This window comes from Pyrenophora tritici-repentis, chromosome 2 (assembly GCF_003171515.1).
Source record: "Pyrenophora tritici-repentis strain M4 chromosome 2, whole genome shotgun sequence".
Taxonomy (NCBI): Eukaryota; Fungi; Ascomycota; class Dothideomycetes; order Pleosporales; family Pleosporaceae; genus Pyrenophora; species Pyrenophora tritici-repentis.
This window is the reverse complement of record NC_089391.1, coordinates 2,622,241-2,639,947: the sequence shown is the minus strand read 5'-3', so window position 1 is coordinate 2,639,947 and position 17,707 is coordinate 2,622,241. Positions and strand designations below refer to the sequence as shown.

At 50.3% G+C, this 17,707-nt stretch overlaps 5 protein-coding genes across 5 annotated transcripts; 2 read left to right on the top strand and 3 right to left on the bottom strand.

Annotated features, from left to right (window-relative positions):
• Window positions 1-636: 636 nt before the first annotated feature.
• Window positions 637-2,680, bottom strand: PtrM4_064610 (uncharacterized protein; the record flags this gene model as incomplete). Its single annotated transcript, XM_066105667.1, has 4 exons — window positions 637-1,698; window positions 1,753-1,885; window positions 1,938-1,981; window positions 2,138-2,680. The coding sequence occupies 4 exons, from the start codon at window positions 2,678-2,680 to the stop codon at window positions 637-639; spliced, it is 1,782 nt and encodes a 593-aa protein (XP_065964294.1).
• Window positions 2,681-7,496: 4,816 nt separating this feature from the next.
• Window positions 7,497-10,407, top strand: PtrM4_064600 (glycosyltransferase family 20 protein; the record flags this gene model as incomplete). Its single annotated transcript, XM_066105666.1, has 3 exons — window positions 7,497-7,519; window positions 7,611-10,303; window positions 10,355-10,407. 3 exons carry the CDS (start codon window positions 7,497-7,499, stop codon window positions 10,405-10,407), a joined length of 2,769 nt encoding a protein of 922 aa, XP_065964293.1.
• A 437-nt stretch (window positions 10,408-10,844) lies between these two features.
• On the bottom strand, window positions 10,845-11,980 carry PtrM4_064590 (CobW domain containing protein; the record flags this gene model as incomplete). The annotated part of the gene is made up of 2 exons (XM_001933165.1): window positions 10,845-11,869; window positions 11,932-11,980. 2 exons carry the CDS (start codon window positions 11,978-11,980, stop codon window positions 10,845-10,847), a joined length of 1,074 nt encoding a protein of 357 aa, XP_001933200.1.
• Window positions 11,981-12,562: 582 nt separating this feature from the next.
• On the top strand, window positions 12,563-12,972 carry PtrM4_064580 (Protamine-P1 domain containing protein; the record flags this gene model as incomplete). The annotated part of the gene is made up of 2 exons (XM_001933164.2): window positions 12,563-12,749; window positions 12,821-12,972. The coding sequence occupies 2 exons, from the start codon at window positions 12,563-12,565 to the stop codon at window positions 12,970-12,972; spliced, it is 339 nt and encodes a 112-aa protein (XP_001933199.1).
• A 290-nt stretch (window positions 12,973-13,262) lies between these two features.
• Window positions 13,263-16,032, bottom strand: PtrM4_064570 (MutS, Mismatch repair ATPase (MutS family); the record flags this gene model as incomplete). Its single annotated transcript, XM_001933163.2, has 2 exons — window positions 13,263-13,344; window positions 13,397-16,032. 2 exons carry the CDS (start codon window positions 16,030-16,032, stop codon window positions 13,263-13,265), a joined length of 2,718 nt encoding a protein of 905 aa, XP_001933198.2.
• Window positions 16,033-17,707: the final 1,675 nt, after the last annotated feature.

Sequence of the window (17,707 nt, the reverse complement as noted above, 5' to 3'; positions counted from 1 at the left end):
CCTTCAACAAAGGATGATTCGAGTGCTTTGTGGATCTTGACGATGCTTGTGTACACGCTCTCGATCCGCTCAACAGAGACTGCGGGATGATCAGCAGCGGCAGAAAGTGTTTCACGTCTTTTGTTTCCAACTGGCTTAAAATGTTCACCGGTCGTTATCATCAGCCTCATCAAAGTAGGAGCTGACTGCCACGTCGACCAGGCAGCGTTCGTGGTTCTCCGCAATTGGCCCTCGCTTCATGCACCTCATCAGCCGTGATCAATGAGATGGCGATACTCGTCATCTTGAATGCGCGAGGGAAGAGTGAGTTCTTTGATTCGTTTGCCGTGTACACCAACTCATGTATAGTAAGGTGGGGTAAAAAGTTCTACTGATATGGCGGCCAATGACACGGAACTTTGGAAAGCTCCTGCGACTCTAGATGTTGCCTTCACATAGGTTCCCTGATGCCGACACGTCATGATGCTTCGCGATGTCATTCCATGGAGGCAAACTTTCAGCCCAGGGTATACAATAACCTATCTTGCATCATATCGCTTTGTAAGAATATAATCAGGGTATGCCTGGGTTTCTCTCTGTCTTGCAGTACAGGTGTGACGCGTTCCATGATACCGACAGCTTTGACCTGATGTACTATCAAACTGTCCTCGTTCGTCGAACCGACCTAATTCCTGCTATATTTCTCATGATGTTGTTGCGATCGCCTTGCAGGGCCTGATTGCCACGAGTGAATATGACCCTCCACCACTGAGGTCTATATGCTTGCCTGGCCTTTACCAAGCGTAGTAGTTGAACGATCAGCATTAGAACAATGGTAGAACCGAGAAAGGAGATTAAATTGCGCTTGAATGCCATGATGGGTGTATCAATCGAGAAGAATGAAGACACTACGCTCACTGGGCAAATATAGAGTATCATGAGGTCGGCGTTGTTGTTGTTCTGTTGCATCATCTGAGCCTCAACAGAGCTCTCTCCCTTCTCGCATTGTTCCTGGATCTGGGATAAGGTCTTGTAGAGCGCCTTCAGCTTTTCGAAGTCTTTACGGATGGCAGCGAGCATGTTGCGAATCCTGGGGGCGCAGGATGGTGAGGTCGTAGTGGTGAAGTATAAGATATCACCACCAGGCGCAACGAAGTTATCCCAAAGGTCGGTGGTAGCTTTAAGCACTGGCAACAGTATCTGAAGCCGCTGTAGCATAGTTTGGTACCAGTATAGTAGATGACAGGTGCAGCTCATATATGCCCGCTCAATTGTCCGTACAAGTCGATCCCATTCGTTGCGTATTTGTCGAACTCTGGACTTCAAGGTCGTCAGAAAGTATTCTCGAGGATCCCAAATTGGAAAGTTGGCATCCTGTTTCCCTCTGATGATCTGATCATGCTGAACGCCAATGTACGTAGAATCGTCATCATCTTCTTCATCTCCAGCGGGCCCATGGTCTTTGTCGAAATCGGTATCTTCAAATCCATACACGGTATAATGTCGTGCACTTGTTCCACACATGGTAACAGATACCTGCGCCGGATAGATACCCAGCTCACCATCTTTGTCCGAACCTGGTAAGACCTGCGCGATGAAGGACAAGTCTATCCATTCTCGCCGTAGCTTTGTCGTCGTATGATTTCTATGGTATGCATCGGTTCGCATTGCAAAGAACGGCAAATGTAAGTCGAGTTGGAAGATGAAGATATCGCTAGTCTATCGGCTGGCATTAGTATGCACAAGAACCAAAACACGGCAGGTATAACTTACAGAGAGATTGACCTCCAACAGGGGGCTAAAGGCTAGATGTTGGGCGATTGCTGTCCTGAGAGCTCCATGTTGATGACGTGGAACTGTCTCTGTGAGTGCGAAGAAGTCGGGAGGTTCCGGATCGGGCATGTATCTGAATCCTGGTATCAGCACACTGGCAATCAAACAAAGGCTCATATACTTACATAAGGCGCCGATCAGCATCTGGAAGACTTTCATGGTCGAAGCGCTATTGTATGAGTCAGTAATCATGTATACGAGGACCATTCGTCAAACCGGCTTTGATGTGTTGAATAGTTGGGTAGTAGCCTTCAAAAAGTGTCATGCGGCAAAGACTTGTACATTTGCGCTACGCGACACACTGGATCAAATTAAATTGCTTTACCTTTTCTTTCAACGCATTGTACAGTGTCTTCGCTGTCAAAGGAACGTTATAGCTTCTGGAGGGGGGAGAGTATCGAGCTGAAGGCCTCCTTGCGCATGGGGCTTCGTTTCCTCCGGGGATCGGGCTTGTAGCAGGCTTTTCGTAGCTACTGGACATGTGAGCATTGATAACGTGTCCGTCCAGGCTCGAGATTTTGCGCCGAGTGTTTCCATGCGAAGACGATGACATCATGTTCGGAAAATACGCCGTATACGTCCGGTCGTCCAGCCAAATGAACTCTCTTGTCTGCTCGTCAAGATCAGACTTCTTTAGATCTTTACAAAATTGAATGATGTCATCAACGTCAGTCGAAATCGTGTCTTCGTCATCGGTCCGAGCAAAGAGTTCAATATTTTCAAAGTCGGGCTTTTGCGGCAGAGACCGTAACTGTTCCATGTATGAAATGTCGTCTTTCGGTACTGGAGTATTGTAATATATCTCACTCCATTGCTTCTCGAAAGGATCTATAACGGCCCAATTATGTTTGCTGATTCCGGTGTCCATATAGTGTCTGCTGGATCTTAGTGCTGGAAGCTAGGGCTTCCTTGCTTACATACCTGCTCAAAGTGCCTCCCTGAGCGCCAAGTCCGCTTGGTGTATTAGTAGATATCATTGGAAACAATTGGTGCCAAATGAATTATGACACGCATAGTACAATCCATAGAGCTGCTCTTCTCAGATGATGCCCGATCGGTGAATAGAACGTACTGCACAGTAGAAACAACCGCTTTTGTGATCGCCCATCTGTCATTATATACATGCGTCCCCTTGTATCCTCGGAGTTGAGCGATACCTGCATAGCCATCAGTATCGCCCTGCTCTTGTCCAATAGTTACCCACATATCACTTCACCCAGCCCTCACAATTTCGTGGTCACACAGCGGTGTAAATGCGCACGTGGTATCGATCCATTCGTTCTGATTAGAACCACGTCTTTGCGGAGGATTTATGGTATAGTAGGGCTTTCGTAAGGCTCCCGCATGTATGCTTCGATACACAACACCGCCAGCCAAGCTATGCGACTAGAAAGACTACTGCACCTGAGATCAGCTATTTCTTGTTTATTGGTTGGGTGTAGAAACGCAGGGAAATGATCCTGTCGACCCGTGTATGCGGTAATGACGTCGATAGTCTTCAAGTTAGAGAGTTTCAGGCTGCAGAGCCAGCCGTATGCCTTGCGCATATCTCTCAGCCTCGTTGGGCTACGACCAAAGCCCAGCTTACCTGCCTGAAGGACCTCACATTTGCCAATAGGACTATCTAGAGACCGTTGACCGCCGTTTGCCTTCTACCAGCAAGACCGGCGGGTGTATACATCTGACGTGCATAACTGATTCCGGCAGATCGGGACGCACAACGTACCGGCATTCATCAGACTGGATCGGTAGTTGCGCCACGTTTGCCGAATGAGGAATGTATAAGCAGAGCTTAGAACAACGTCGAACATTGTAGTGTCAATGTTAGCAAGGCCAGCTGAACTCACTTGCGGCATCGATGCATGTTCACCGATGAGCATGGAATACACAGGTAGGACGCGAGGATAGATGATAGAAATTGATGCAAGTACGACAATCAACAAGTATAGTTTTAGAAGCCGCGGTTGTTGCGCACCATATTGAAGGTTTGTCATATAGCTTCATGCGTGACTGAGACACTACAGGGGAGTCAGCATGTAATCAATCGGAATCGTCTTCTCACGAATACATCACATTTCTTTGATGTAACTTCAATACTTTGTCCCTCGACTTACTTGCTTTTCTCTGTCAGGTCCGACGTCTGAGGCCGACTTTGCGTCGCCGCCCGAAGCTGCAGCCACCTGGAGTCGTGTTAGATGTTCGTTGGCTGGTATGTGTTGATCCAGAGGTCAAAAGACGGGACGGGAATTGAAAATAAGGCAAATCTTCCATACCCAAAGGGCACTGTGATAACCCTGGTTGTGATGTGCTCAGATGACTCGCTACAGGGGGATCTGACTTCGAGCTGGATGTGCGTACTTGTACTCGCGTCGTTGTACAGTAGGCACATCTTCCATAACCACAACCGGGACAGCCAGCACTTGTTATCGGGATAGTCGATGTCCCGCAATGACACTTGATTGTCAGGGTATGTATTGGAGGGTTTTCAATCAGTTGCGCTCACACAATGCCAAACGTATACATGTCTTTTCTTGGCCTAGATGAGAGGGTGAGTGATTCATCTCCTGATTCGCCCATCTTAGGCATACAAAGGCATTAACGGGTGGTCGGGCAGAAAGAACTGAGAGCATATATGAGTCGACCAATCAAACGAGCAGAGTTGGGCAAGTACGTACCAGTACGTCTGCATTGGTTGGGCATTTGTGACAACACAGTGAGGTCGATTTTCGAGTTATATGAAGGAGCTGCTATCTTAAAGAACATGACACTTCCCCTCTGAAAATCCGGAAAAGAGCAATGGTGTTTGGTTTTTTTGCAAAACCTAGACAATATTTTCATTGCCCCACTTAGCATGCAGCATCCCTTATACGACCCTAGGCAGGTCCAAGACAGACAATCGAGAGCCTACCTAGATGTCTACCAAGGTAACATTTAGGCTAGTCCTTTGATCGTCTATCTTGTCCATTGACGAGAATGCTGTCCTCTTCTTGTACCCTTCCATTTTTGAATCTGTATCGTCTTGTGAAACTCGATGCTGGGTGGCGAGGTTGCTGTGCCACGTCATGCATCAATATTATGTGCAGGGATGGTGTAAAGCCTTCATGTACGCTCAAATCTTAGAACATGCAGATTGCGTGTTTCGTTGAGAAAAGAGTTGAGTGAAGAACCGATGGTGTGGTAGATGGAAGGACAATTTTAAGGTAACGCTAAGTTGTATTCAGCATAGCATTGCTTTCTCTACGTTCGTTGCTCAGGTTACGGCTGCACAAGCTCCTGGAAGAGTCCAATCACGTGGCTGCTCACGCTCTGAGGGTGCGCTGACCCAGTTTAAATTGTACGGGTAGACTACTACTGTAGTCCAAAGGCAAAGCAATTATGGCCAAAGGCACGAACGGCCTAGAATGCACACGCAATCCTGAGAGACATTGTCGGGCACTGAGACGCATGTGTAGTGGAACAGGCCGGCATAAATACATCCATGGAGATGAATTGAACCCGTCTTCATCCGGTTGCTTAGCAGTGCAATGGACACTGACTCTTGCCACCACGAAGATGTGCTACTACCTTGGCTGTACAATGTCATGTTGATAGGGACAGTGAAGTAATCTTCCGATTTGGTGTATGCTTGATATAGTTATGGTGAGGAGATGCTCATTAACACAGCAGAAGGTGGTCATCTGCTCTTCTTTCCGTACGAGGTAATACATGGGCAGCCGTTGATTACGGTGGGCACGTTCCGCCAATGACCTTAAGATCCGGCGCAACCTGCGGACAGAACAAGGCGGCTACGCGCGGAGCTTGCATGCAACGTAGTCGACATCCCTCCGTCCCTCACTATGCACAAAGCCAGTCGTCGACAGTAATCTGCTGTACCTCGCAGTATCGCATACGGTTCTTCTTCTATTGGTGGGAACAAGGCAACCACGACATTATCCAGAGGGATAGGTTTTGCAAACACGACTACCGGCCCTGAAACGCACCGAACCACGCCACATATCTGCAACAATGGCGCCTCCCGGGACGCCCTTTATCTATCGGCTCTGGCACCTTTATCTCGAACCTGTTTTTGCCCTCAGCGGCGCGTACAAACTTCACTTTTCACCGCTCGACTACTTTACCTACATGCCATCCACAACCGCGTATAGCGCTAGCTCACAGATACTCTGCGACCAGCTGGCCTCGGCCTACCTGCTATTTGCATTCATCGAGGGTGTACTGCTGCGGGTTGTGGATGACAAGAGGACGTGGCAGTGGATTGTGTTCGGCTTGATGCTGTGTGATCTGGGGCACTGCTATGCAGCCTGGTGTGCGATGGGAGATGATATCTTCGGGGCGGCGGGCTGGCAGGGGAAAGATGGAGTCACGAACACGCTGAACGTGATGCCTGTGTTGGTGAGGGCGGCGTATTTATTAGGGATCGGAGTACCTAGGCAGGGACAGAAGAAAACGGCTTGATGGATTGTATGTGGTGAGTGGGCAGGGCTATATGGCTATGGTACTTCCTCATGGATGTCCATCCTTAATGTGGATCATATCTTACTGGGGCGGATATGCAAGTTCGGAAAGTTTTGTAATGTCAAGGATTTACCTCGCACCTGCCTGGGTAGGCAATGCCTACAGCCTCACATGACTTGCTCTCATGAGCATTTACATACATGAGGGACTTGTCCATCTTGGCGCCTCGGAGGCATCTATCTGCAGAATTTGACGAGTTCCCATGCACAACCCACATATTTTTATAATTTGGTCCACTCCAGGCACACTTCAGCCCCTCGAAAATACCGGTTTTATCATTTCTATGTCAAGCATTCCTATCCGACATGCATGCGTGCCGTGTGGGGGGAGTCCAACATCGAATTCTTTGTGCGACATCGTATTCTGAAGAAATGCCATGACGGCGATACCTGCCAAGTTGAGGCGGGTAGCAATTTCCCCCACTGCCCCTCAGCAGCCTAAGTAGACGGGCGGCATGTGAAAACAGCAGCGTGCAAGAAGGTTGGCTAGACCGGGAGATTCAGCGTGCGGCATAGGTAGACAGTGTAGAAATACTAACCAGATTCATGGGCGCGCGGGGTGTAATTTGCGACTAACGGAGCAACACCCGCAACTGTTAGGCATGCGGGCAGCAGCAGGCACTTTGTTGACAACTGATTTCTGCCAAACACGTAAAAGTGATGCTCGTCGAGTCAAGGCGCGACTCGAGCGGAGCAGTGATTGCATGGATGGGCAGTAAGATGGTGGAGAGGCCCACCAGCGAGCTGTGCCCTTTCGGTATTCCATAGGTACGTCATATGGTGACAGCGGGGGGAAATCTTGCAAATTGCGACAACAGGCAAAGAACACGCAGCAAGCAAGTTCCTTGTCGCAAGCAGCACGCATCGTTTGGTATCAAGACAGCCAATACCGCCCAAGTCCTTGTTGCCGTAAGCTACCGGCAGCACTTTCTTGCGTAGGCGCCGAGACGACGCGCCAAAGGTTTGGAAGCTTCCATTGTCAACACGATCCATCGAACCTACCGGAAATTTCACTGCGCTCTTCCACCGCCTCGATATCCTCACCTCTCCTGACCTTAGCTTGATAAGGGCCCCGCAACCTCTCTCACCTGTATCTGATAGCCATTTCTACGCCACCTCCCGACCTACAATTCGTTATCAGCGGGCAACAAGGCCAGCCCACTGCCCATCATGACTACACATGTTGTCTCTCTGTAGGTATCCACGTTTGCTCAACTGCCTATAAACGGCACCTTATCTATTTCGTTTGTAGCTCTTAGCCTTTATCTCGTCTAATACAGCCAGTTTCTTGCCCTATACTGTAGATTTCCACGAGTCAAAGTCAAACTCCAACTCGAGCCCCGCCAGCTCACCACAGCCAGCTCCCACACAGCTAGCCGATGCCGGTCGCCAGCCGTCTTCGGCCACGAGCATACCGAGTGTACGGTCAGGTAGCAAGAATGAAGAGCAGCCCCAGAGTCTCCTTAAGCAGGCGCCTCCGTCGCACATCCAGCTGCCCAAGACACCGATGCGCATGACGGAGCACGAAGACTTCTTCACGCCAGGTCAGCCCAGTGCCGCCACACATTTCCCCAAACCAGCAGACCCCCGGGGCCTGGTTCGTAGTGATGCTCATGTCCCGGAGTGGGGTGCGAGTGGCTTGTTCTTCAACCAGCCCATATCGCGGGCTGAGCCAGCGCCCCCGGATACCATCTTAGAGTACGCCAAAGCACAAGAGCGGGCCCAGGCTCAGAAGGAGCGCATGAAAGGCTCACATGCTGGCAAACCTACAACAGATCCGCGCTGGGCAACCGAGTACTCGGTCGTACCTGCTGTCCAGGGCAACGGTGGCCTGACCAACGCCGTCCGTGCTGCAGTCGACAACAAGTGCATCGGCGACATCATTTTTGTCGGCCTCATTGGCTTTCCCACTGACAGCCTGAATGAGGACAAGAAGGCGGAGATCTACGATAAGCTAGAGGAGGAGCACGATGCTCTCACCGTCTTCGTCAGCGACAAGGACTTTGACGGCCACTATGCTCACTACTGCAAGACAATCCTATGGCCCGTCTTCCACTACATCATCCCTGACCACCCCAAGAGCAAGGCTTTCCTGGACCACTCATGGGTTTTCTACGTCAAGGTCAATCAGGCCTTTGCTGACAAGGTTGTCAAGAACTACAAGCGCGGAGATGTCATCTGGATCCACGACTACCATCTGTGTCTCGTTCCCCAGATGATCCGCCAAAAGCTACCAGATGCACAGATTGGCTTCTTCCTGCACACGGCCTTTCCATCGTCCGAGGTCTTCCGTTGCTTAGCTGCCCGCAAAGAGCTGCTTGATGGCATGCTTGGTGCAAACCTTGTCGCATTCCAGACTCCCGAGTACGCTCACCACTTCCTGCAAACATGCAGTCGAATTCTCTCAGTAGAGGCTACCGAGGATGGAGTCCAACTCGAGAGCCGGTTCGTCAACGTATGGTCATCCCCCATTGGCATTGATCCCCGTGCCCTTGCTCTAGCGCGCGAAGAGCCCCAAGTTTTGGAGTGGATCACTACCATGCAGAAGCGATATGAGGGCAAGAAGGTCATTGTCGCTCGAGACAAGTTGGACAACATTCGCGGTGTACGACAGAAGCTGTTGGCGTTTGAGCTGTTCTTGAACAAGAACCCGGAATGGAAAGACAAGGTTGTAATGATCCAGGTCGCGACATCCACAACCGAAGATACCGAGCTGGCTGCAACTGTGTCAGAGATCGTCACCCGTATCGATGCAGTTCACTCAACTTTGACACATAACCCGCTCATCTTCCTGAGGCAAGACATCGCCTTCTCACAGTACCTTGCACTCCTCTCCATCGCCGACGCTCTGGCAATCACGAGTCTACGTGAGGGCATGAACCTCACCTGCCATGAGTTTGTCATCTGTCAAGATGGCCGAGCGAGTGAGAAGAAGCACAGTCCCGTTATTCTCAGTGAGTTCACCGGCAGTGCCTCGATTTTCGATGGCGCCGACCTATCCGTGAACCCATGGGACTACAACAACATTGCCGAAGCATTTAGGGTCGCTTTGGAAATGTCCGACGTCGAGAAAGAACGGAGGTATACAAAGCTGCGCAATATGGTCATGCACCAGACCGGCGACTTTTGGGTCAACAACCTAAGCAATCATCTGTCAAAGGTTCATGCGGAGCAGTTCAAGCGGGACACAATGTCCATTCCCCGTCTCTCTTCTACCAATCTCTCTCGCAGTTACCAACAGTCTCAGCGGCGACTGTTTGTACTCGACTACGAAGGCACGCTTGCATCGTATGGTTCTGTTAACAACACAATCCTGGCGAATACTGAGCGTGTTATTGTGGTACTTAATGACCTTGTTGCCGAGGAGAAGAACGTGGTCTACGTCATGACTGGCCGTACTGTACGCGAGACTGAACTCATCTTCAACCGTGTACGTGGTCTCGGCCTCATTGCAGAGAACGGTTGTTTCCTGCGTGAGCCCAACACAAACGAGTGGATCCAGTTCCCCGAAGAAGAGAAGACAGTCAAGTGGAAGGACTCTGTAAAACCTATACTGCAGTATTACCTTGAGCGTGTAGAAGGTAGCTGGGTCGAGGAGCGCCACTGCTCAATCATCTTCCACTACAACAAGTCTAACGACAAAGACGACTCTTCAAGTCGACATGCTGGCGACTGTGCCAACCACATCAATGACGCATGCGAACAGCAGCGCGTCAAGGCAATCCCCACCAAAGACTCTGTTGTCATTGAGCCCGTTGACTTTGACAAGGCATTCGCGTCACAGCATATCTTGAACAAGTACCCGGAGGAAGCTCGGCCTGACTTTTTGTTCGTTGCCGGTAACGACCGTAGCGATGAAGCAGTCTTCCATTGGGCAAAGAAGTTGAAGGATGAGAGTATCATTCCTAACGTCGAGACTGTCACAGTGGGGGATCGCAATTCGATTGCCATGTCGACGCTTCCTAATGGCACAACTGGTGAGTCTTGTATCAAATATTGTGTTGTTGAGGTGCTAATGATGGTTGTAGGTCTACTAGGTGCTCTTAGCAAACTCGCCAAAGCCCAGCGCTCGTCGCCATGAAGTTAACGAGGTCTCACGTGGGCAAAAAATTGAGCATGATGTCAGGGGCACATATCTCATGACTTGACGAAAATTAACGGAATGAAGGTATGACGTGACGAGCTCCAGGGTTAATGGAAACAAAGGAAAAGACTACAGTTCGCGTGAACATTGCAGTATGCATGAGTGGAGTCCGGCGGTTCTTCCTCCTACAGAATCTTCCTAGATACCACAATCAAGACCTAGACTCTTACCATATGGGGAGTCGTAGTTTTGACATGATGATGCTCTTGATGACTTGTGTACATTGTAATACAGCCTCCTGGGATTAAATAATGAGTGTATAAGTGGTACTTACTCGCCCAATATCCTCGGCACGGTTTAGTTTGTATGTTCTTGGTTTTCTATGGTTCATCCAAGTCTTGGACTGGGGTATCTGTATACTGGGTCAAGGTCTCTCATGATAACTTCTCCACGGTCAGCATGCCCTGCACATCGCCTTCCAATGCCACAAGCCCGCTCGACTCGATTTGCTTCTTCCACTTTGTAGACTCGTATCTCGCCGTTATTATCGTGAGTCTCAAGACCGGCTCTACCTCGTTGTACCCCTGTTCCGACGGTAATGGTACATGTGTAAACGTCCAGCGGCCAAACGACCAGTTCAAGATATATCTTGCCCTTCCTTCTGGGTTTTGCTGTGTGGAGAGAGGTGTGGTATCCGAAGATTTGGGGGGCTTAGATGCATACAAGATGCCTTTTATCCTATACACTTCATCTTTTGTAGGGTCCTGCAGCAACGTCGCCAACTTCTCCGTGTCTACACTTGCTGCCAGGTCTTCACTCTTGAGCGTCAGACTAAGGACTTCCACCTCACTGGAGTGCGCATGATCATGTCCATCTGCTTCTTTGTTCTCCTCTGTCACACCCGCAAGTCTAGCATCTAGCCCAAACACGATATCTTTATCCACCCAGCCCTTGCTGCTCTTCGTGCGTGGTATCTGTGGCTCTACTTCTAGCGCTAAGATAGCATCCTCGACATCTTCCAGCCGCCGCTCACTGACCAGCTCGTGTTTATTCAGCACAATAAGATCCGTGTAGCGGGCCTGCATCTTAGCCGTGTAACTCGTGTCCTCGTAACCCTTCCAGTTCTCCACATCAATCACGCTCATGACACCGTCGAGGACGTATCTGCCTGTCTCGCGCGACAGCCGATTTACCTCCATGGCGAGGGTGGCGGGGAAGGCGGAGCCAGAGGTTTCAATGACGATGCGGTCGGGTGTTATATCATTTGCGAGTGTTTCGAGGGCGTCGGATAGTTGCCCGACAAGGTTACAGCATATGCAGCCATTGAGAAGTTCTTGGACGCCCGAGATCGCTGCCGAGGAGGCGAGGGCAGTGTCGACTTTTACGTCTCCGTACTCGTTTTTGAGGAGCGCGAGTTTGTAGGTTTTAGGGAGTTGGGGGATGAGGTTTAGAATGAGAGCTATATGATTTTTAGTTTCATGGCCTGTATTTCGTTGAATGCAGAGTGTTGGAGTGTCATACTGGTTTTTCCTGAGCCTAGGAAGCCTGTGATGATGGTGATGGGTATCATAGTGAAACAAGGCGATGACGAATGTACTGTATGATGTCGCTGCCTTGGATCAATTTACGCAAATCCCCCCAGTCGAAGCTAAGAAAAGCAATTCCCAAACTTTGGCAAGTGGCTATATTTCAGATCTCCCCCGCACGTGTTATTCAGCAGTTAGCTTCCCCTCCTCCAGAGCTTAGCTTCGCTTGTGCCGTTGGCGGGGCCATAAAATGACGTCGCTGCGCAGCTCTAGCCAGTGGGGTGGGGCATTGCTGCGGACCAACATCAGGTACAATGACCGGTACTGCGTAGCGTCTGTGAGCTTCACATCCTGGGCTTGCAACATGCGCCTATCAAGCCCTCTTAGCTTGCAGTACCAAGAGCGTGAAATCAGGAACTAGAGCCTGCTTTACCCGTTTGCGTTGTGCTACGACCGTGTCCAAGATCGGAAGTCGAGAGGGTCTTCTAGACTGCATAAATAGCTCTCTCTTCCTTCACTTCTTCTGTATTCTTCAACACAAACTCTCAACTACTACTACTACTACCACTACTACAGCGACAACTTCAATTACCTACCTACTTCATACCCAACACCACACATTCACCATGGACTTTGTCAACAAGCTCGCCGGCGGCAACAGCCAGAGCGCCAACGAACAAGTCGTCGGCGACCAGCAAAAGTCCCAACAATCCTCCGGCTCCGGTGGCTTCCTCGGTGGCCTCGGCGACAAGTTGAACTCTGCTGCTGGTGGCGGTCGTGAGAGCGAGAAGAACGAGGACTACGTTGACAAGGGTATGCTTCCTTCCCCCTCCAACCACAACATGTGGTCATGTAGGCTCGTAGCTAACATTTTCGTCATATAGGCGTCGACTATGTTCAGGAGAAGTTCATGGGCGCCGGCCCTCAAGACAACGAGTCTGCGCTCGAGCAAGCCAAGGACGAACAGATCAGCGATGCCATCCGCAAGCAGTACAAGAACGCTACTGGCTCAGATGTCCCCATTCAGGACAAATAGAGGAGCTGCGATATGAGCCAGCAGGACAGGGGATCCGTTGGTCATGCACACCAGTATGATAGCCATGACATAAAGTATTGATAATGCATCAAGCGATACTAGAACGAACACCATCATCTGTGTCCAACGTGATGTTGCTATTGCTTTTCGTGATAGATAATACCTATGATGTAGAGACACCTTCTATAATGAGCGATACAGAACCTATCATCCCCAAGTGGGAAGATACCTGCCTCCCATCTCGATATACGCCTCAACAATACAATACATACTGTGTTTCCCATGTCATATCACAACTGCGCGATGCCCTCTACAAGCTTATCAAGACTTGCTTCAGAGCCATCGGCCAGTAACCCTTTCATCATGCGCGATCTGATTATAGTTAGCGTCCAGTTCCCCAATCATCATATCAAGTTGAACTCACAAATTCCCCAACTTGCACACCTCCATACTCTCCTCCAGGTCCGCACTTTTGACTTCAGCCACATCAATAACCTTTTCAGGCACCCTCGCCAGCCGCGCCACATTGAGTCCATACGACCTGTGACTAATCCCCTCTGTAGCTTCGTACAAGAAGACAACCTCCTTACCGCCATTCTGCTCTTCAAATCGCATGTGCACATTCTTCAGTTCCCCGGCGGGGAAGCGAGTAGTGAGCTTGGCAAGGTGCTGGTAATGTGTGATGAACAGCGTCAAAGACTGCAAGTCACGAATGACATAGTCGAGGACTGCTTCGGCAATGGCGACACCATCAAAAGTAGAAGTGCCGCGACCGAGCTCGTCGAGAATGATAAGGGAACGTGGGGTAGCGGATTTGAGGATATCAGATGTTTCGTTGAGCTCGACCATGAAGGTCGATTCGCCTTTGAGCATGTTGTCGAATGCGCCCATGCGGGTGAAGACTGCATCTAGCATGCCGAGCCGTGCGTTCGTGGCGGGGACGTAGGAGCCTATTTGCCCCATGATGGCGATGAGAGCTGCGGAGCGTACGTAGGAGGATTTCCCGCCCATGTTGGGGCCTGTTATGAGCAAGGCCCGGGTTGAGTCGTGAGACAATGATAGGTCGTTTGGGACGTAGTTGTTGAGGAGTAGCTGTTCAACCATGGGGTGACGGCCACCGGTTATGTTGAGCTCGATGTCATCGGTGAAGGTTGGCTTCACGTATCCGGGCTGGTTTGCCAGAGCAGCGAGGGAAAGAAGCGCATCCAGTGTTGCCAAGGAAGATACACAGTCCCGAAGTTGCTGGTACTTGGATGAAATGTCTTCTAAGAGATCCTTGTAGGCTTTGTCACATGCTGCTGCAAGCGACTCTTTGTACTGATCTCGCTCTTGGAGCATGCGCTTGACCTCAGGAGTATGAAAACGGAGGGTTGTCTTGGTGGCAGAAATCTGTTGCCAGGATGCAGGCACCTTCTTCTCCTCTGGTGCCTTTCTCTTGACTTCGATCAGATATTCGATGCCTGCAACGGTGACATAATCCACTTTGCTCTTTCCGAGCTTTGCAGCCGCGTCTTTACGGTGCGTGTTGAGGTCGTCTTCCACAGAAGCGATGCTGAGCTTGAAATCGTTGATATCCTCCGCTTCGTGCTCCTCTCGGAAGAAGGAGTATTTGTCATCGTCCTTTGCAGCACGCGCATTGATCTTTTCAAGAAAGCTGTTGAGATCATCGTAGATTTTCGGCACATTCGACACAGATTCGCTCAGCAATGTGGAAGTAAATCCGCTCTCCTCCGGAGTCTTGACCGACAAGTATTCACCTGATATCTCCTGCAGTGTTTGCAGCGCGGCTAGCAACTCGGGCCGCGTACACTTCTTGTAATATATGCGGATGAGCACCTTCTCAAGGTCTGTCTTGATCTTACCGAGCATAAACTTCAACTTGTCCACAGGAATGGTGTTCTCGCCTTCTTTCAGTTCCTCGACAGCTGCTATGCGCTCTTCTAGCTTAGACTTGTCAATCAACGGTCGACCAACCCACTTCCTTAGCAATCGCTGACCAAAGCGTGTCTTGGTCCGGTTCATGGTCCAAAATAGACTGCCTTTGGAAGTAAAGTCGGTCTGATTCTGGTAGATTTCGAGACTGGATAGTGTGTTGCCGTTGAGTAGCATGTACGACCGGGCGCTGAAAGGCTGAAAGTACTTTGTGAGATCAAAGACGTGCTCAAGTCCGTACTCGCTGAGGTATGTGATCATGGCTGACAGGCAAATCGTCACATGTTCCGACAGCTGGTGTACCTTGTCCAGAATGGCGCCCTGCTTGTCACTATCGTTCTCCTGACTAGACTTCATTTTCCCAGCGTAAAAGTTTGAGATGTGGCTGTATGCTTGTGCGGCCATCGTCTTCGGCTTCTCAACTCTCTCCACCCGGGACCTGTCTCCAAAGACGTTCGTCTTACTGGCGGACAGATGTTGTATTAGCTTATCGGTTGCCTTGGATAGATCGCCGACCACCAAAAACTCAGCTGGGGCAATGTGGAGTAGGCGTGTCTCGATCTCGCTGCGCAAGAAACCATCTTCAAAGTCATCGTAAATGATGTCGCCAGTTGCCGGCTGAACAGCTATCAGACCGACTTGGACCTTCTCGTCTGTACCCCATCCTTTTGCATTACTTTCGGTGATGCAGAGGAGGTATCCAGTCGACTGTGCCCCAGCGCCTGACCCAGCAGTAGGCGTCTCCAAACCCTCTATGTCGTCAACATATGTGCCCTTGGTATACAGGTTGGTGAGCTTGCGCACGAAAGGCGTGTTCCTGTTGGTCCCTGCAGCCTTGAGTGCTGCCGTCTCAACTTGGCGCACGACTCCGACCTTGTGATTGGCTTGTATGAGGCGTTTGACGTGAACTTGTAGACGATGTGTGGGGAAGCTGGCGGATGCGAATCTATCGAGGTGGGCTTCGGAGGGATGCTCGTCGTATCTAAACTTGCCGGGTATGCATACGATCCCCAGTTCTTTTGACGCGGTTCTTGCATCCTCGCCAAAGAACTTGTACTTGTATCCGACCTCCACGATGACAACCGTGTCCAAATGCTTGCGCTTGATGTCAAGGTACTGAATCTCCATAGGCGTCAATTTGTTCGCCTTCTTTGTCGCGGCGCCCTTCTTCCCTCTGGCAGGCTTTGCGGGAGGCTCTTCTTCCTCGTCTTCCTCGCCTTCTGCTTCTTCGCCATTGGCATTGTCCTCGGCTATTATCTTGTTTCTTCTTCTGAGCTCTGCGAAGCTGTCTGGTCGTCCCAATTTCTTCACAAACTTCTCGTGGAGTCTCTCCCTCTGCTTTTGTGAAGCCGCGGCGTCTTCGTCGTCTTCCTGCTGGTTCTCGTCTCGGACCATTGGCGATGATGAGAACAAGAACTTGGATGTCCTTTCGGTGATCTTTGGCGGCTTTGCAGCATTCAGGCTGGTGGCAGAAGTTTGTCCAAGCGACTGTCGAGGAGAGTCGTCGCCCTTCGCGACACGCACGCGCTTTGGCGGCGATGAACGTCCGGAATCTTCGTCTTGCACATTCTCCTCAATGGCGCGCTTTCGAAATGATGGTGCTGGCCGTACGGGGAGGCTGTCTTGTTCTGAATCGTCGTCATTTTCTTCTTCCCGTGTCGTTGCGGCTGGAGAGGGTGCTTTAGCAGCGGGGGCAGGGGCGGGACTAGGCTTTGGTGCCTGCGACGGTTTTGTGAAGAAGCTGGAAATCGTCTGCTGAATTCCCTTTTGGGACGACTTGGGCTGCGCCGACTGACTATTCTTCGGCGCCATTGGAGCGGGGTGACGAGTGGTCGATGTGTATGTGGAGAAGCTGAAGACGCGCCGAAGTACGCGCTTCACGCTGTCACGTTTCTGCCCTCTAACTAGTTACGCTTTTCTGGGGAAGCTCGGCTGCCAAGTCAAACACCAACACGAACACCAACTCACAACGACAGAGATCATTCATGGAACCTTTTTTCACAGACAGCTGCTGGCATCTATGGTAGCTATCTCGAAACTTTACTACTCAGCCAAGCGCGGATTTCCGCATACAGTGGTCAGATCTCGACCCTTCGCAATCAGAAATTTCTCAGTACCACAGCCGTCCCATGACCTATAGCGAAAGATACATGGAACTTCATATATATTGTAATGAGCAATGTCGTTGTGTGTTGTTGAACACCCCACGTGTTCACATGGCTTCAACTTGCAAGCCGTCTAAACTTTAATTTTTAATTCCAGCACAATGTCGCTACCAAAACTCTCTCTCATCATGCTTTGCTACTCAGGTTCGGTGGAGGCGTTCAATCTTGGACCAGGGTCGAGTTGTAAGTTAGCTGTAATCGTTTTGCTACTCGACTCAGTCTGCAGGCTTGTTAACGGCGGGCTGATACAAGTTCAGTATGTAGATATAACTGGTTAAAAAGTAAAATACCGCACTGCGCGCTGTTCCTTTCGCTTATTCTTCACGTAATTGAGAAAAGAGTGACATTTTTCCTCAGCGCACAGGTCGCGGCATCTAGAAGAATGTCACTATTTTCCCGACGAAGGCGTGCTAACTATCCCCCATCGACATCGGCCCGCATTCTCTTATCTTGACCACGACAAACTTCCCTAATCCAGCGTACGTAAGCACTCATGCAGTAACTAACTCACCACACGGACCGCCATGATGCATTTTTTTCTTACCCAAACGCAATCCTAGCCTCTACCGTCGTAGCCTCCCCATCTGTCCAGTCGCTACTAGTCTCGCCGTGCGGGGAAATTCATGGTACTATCGTTG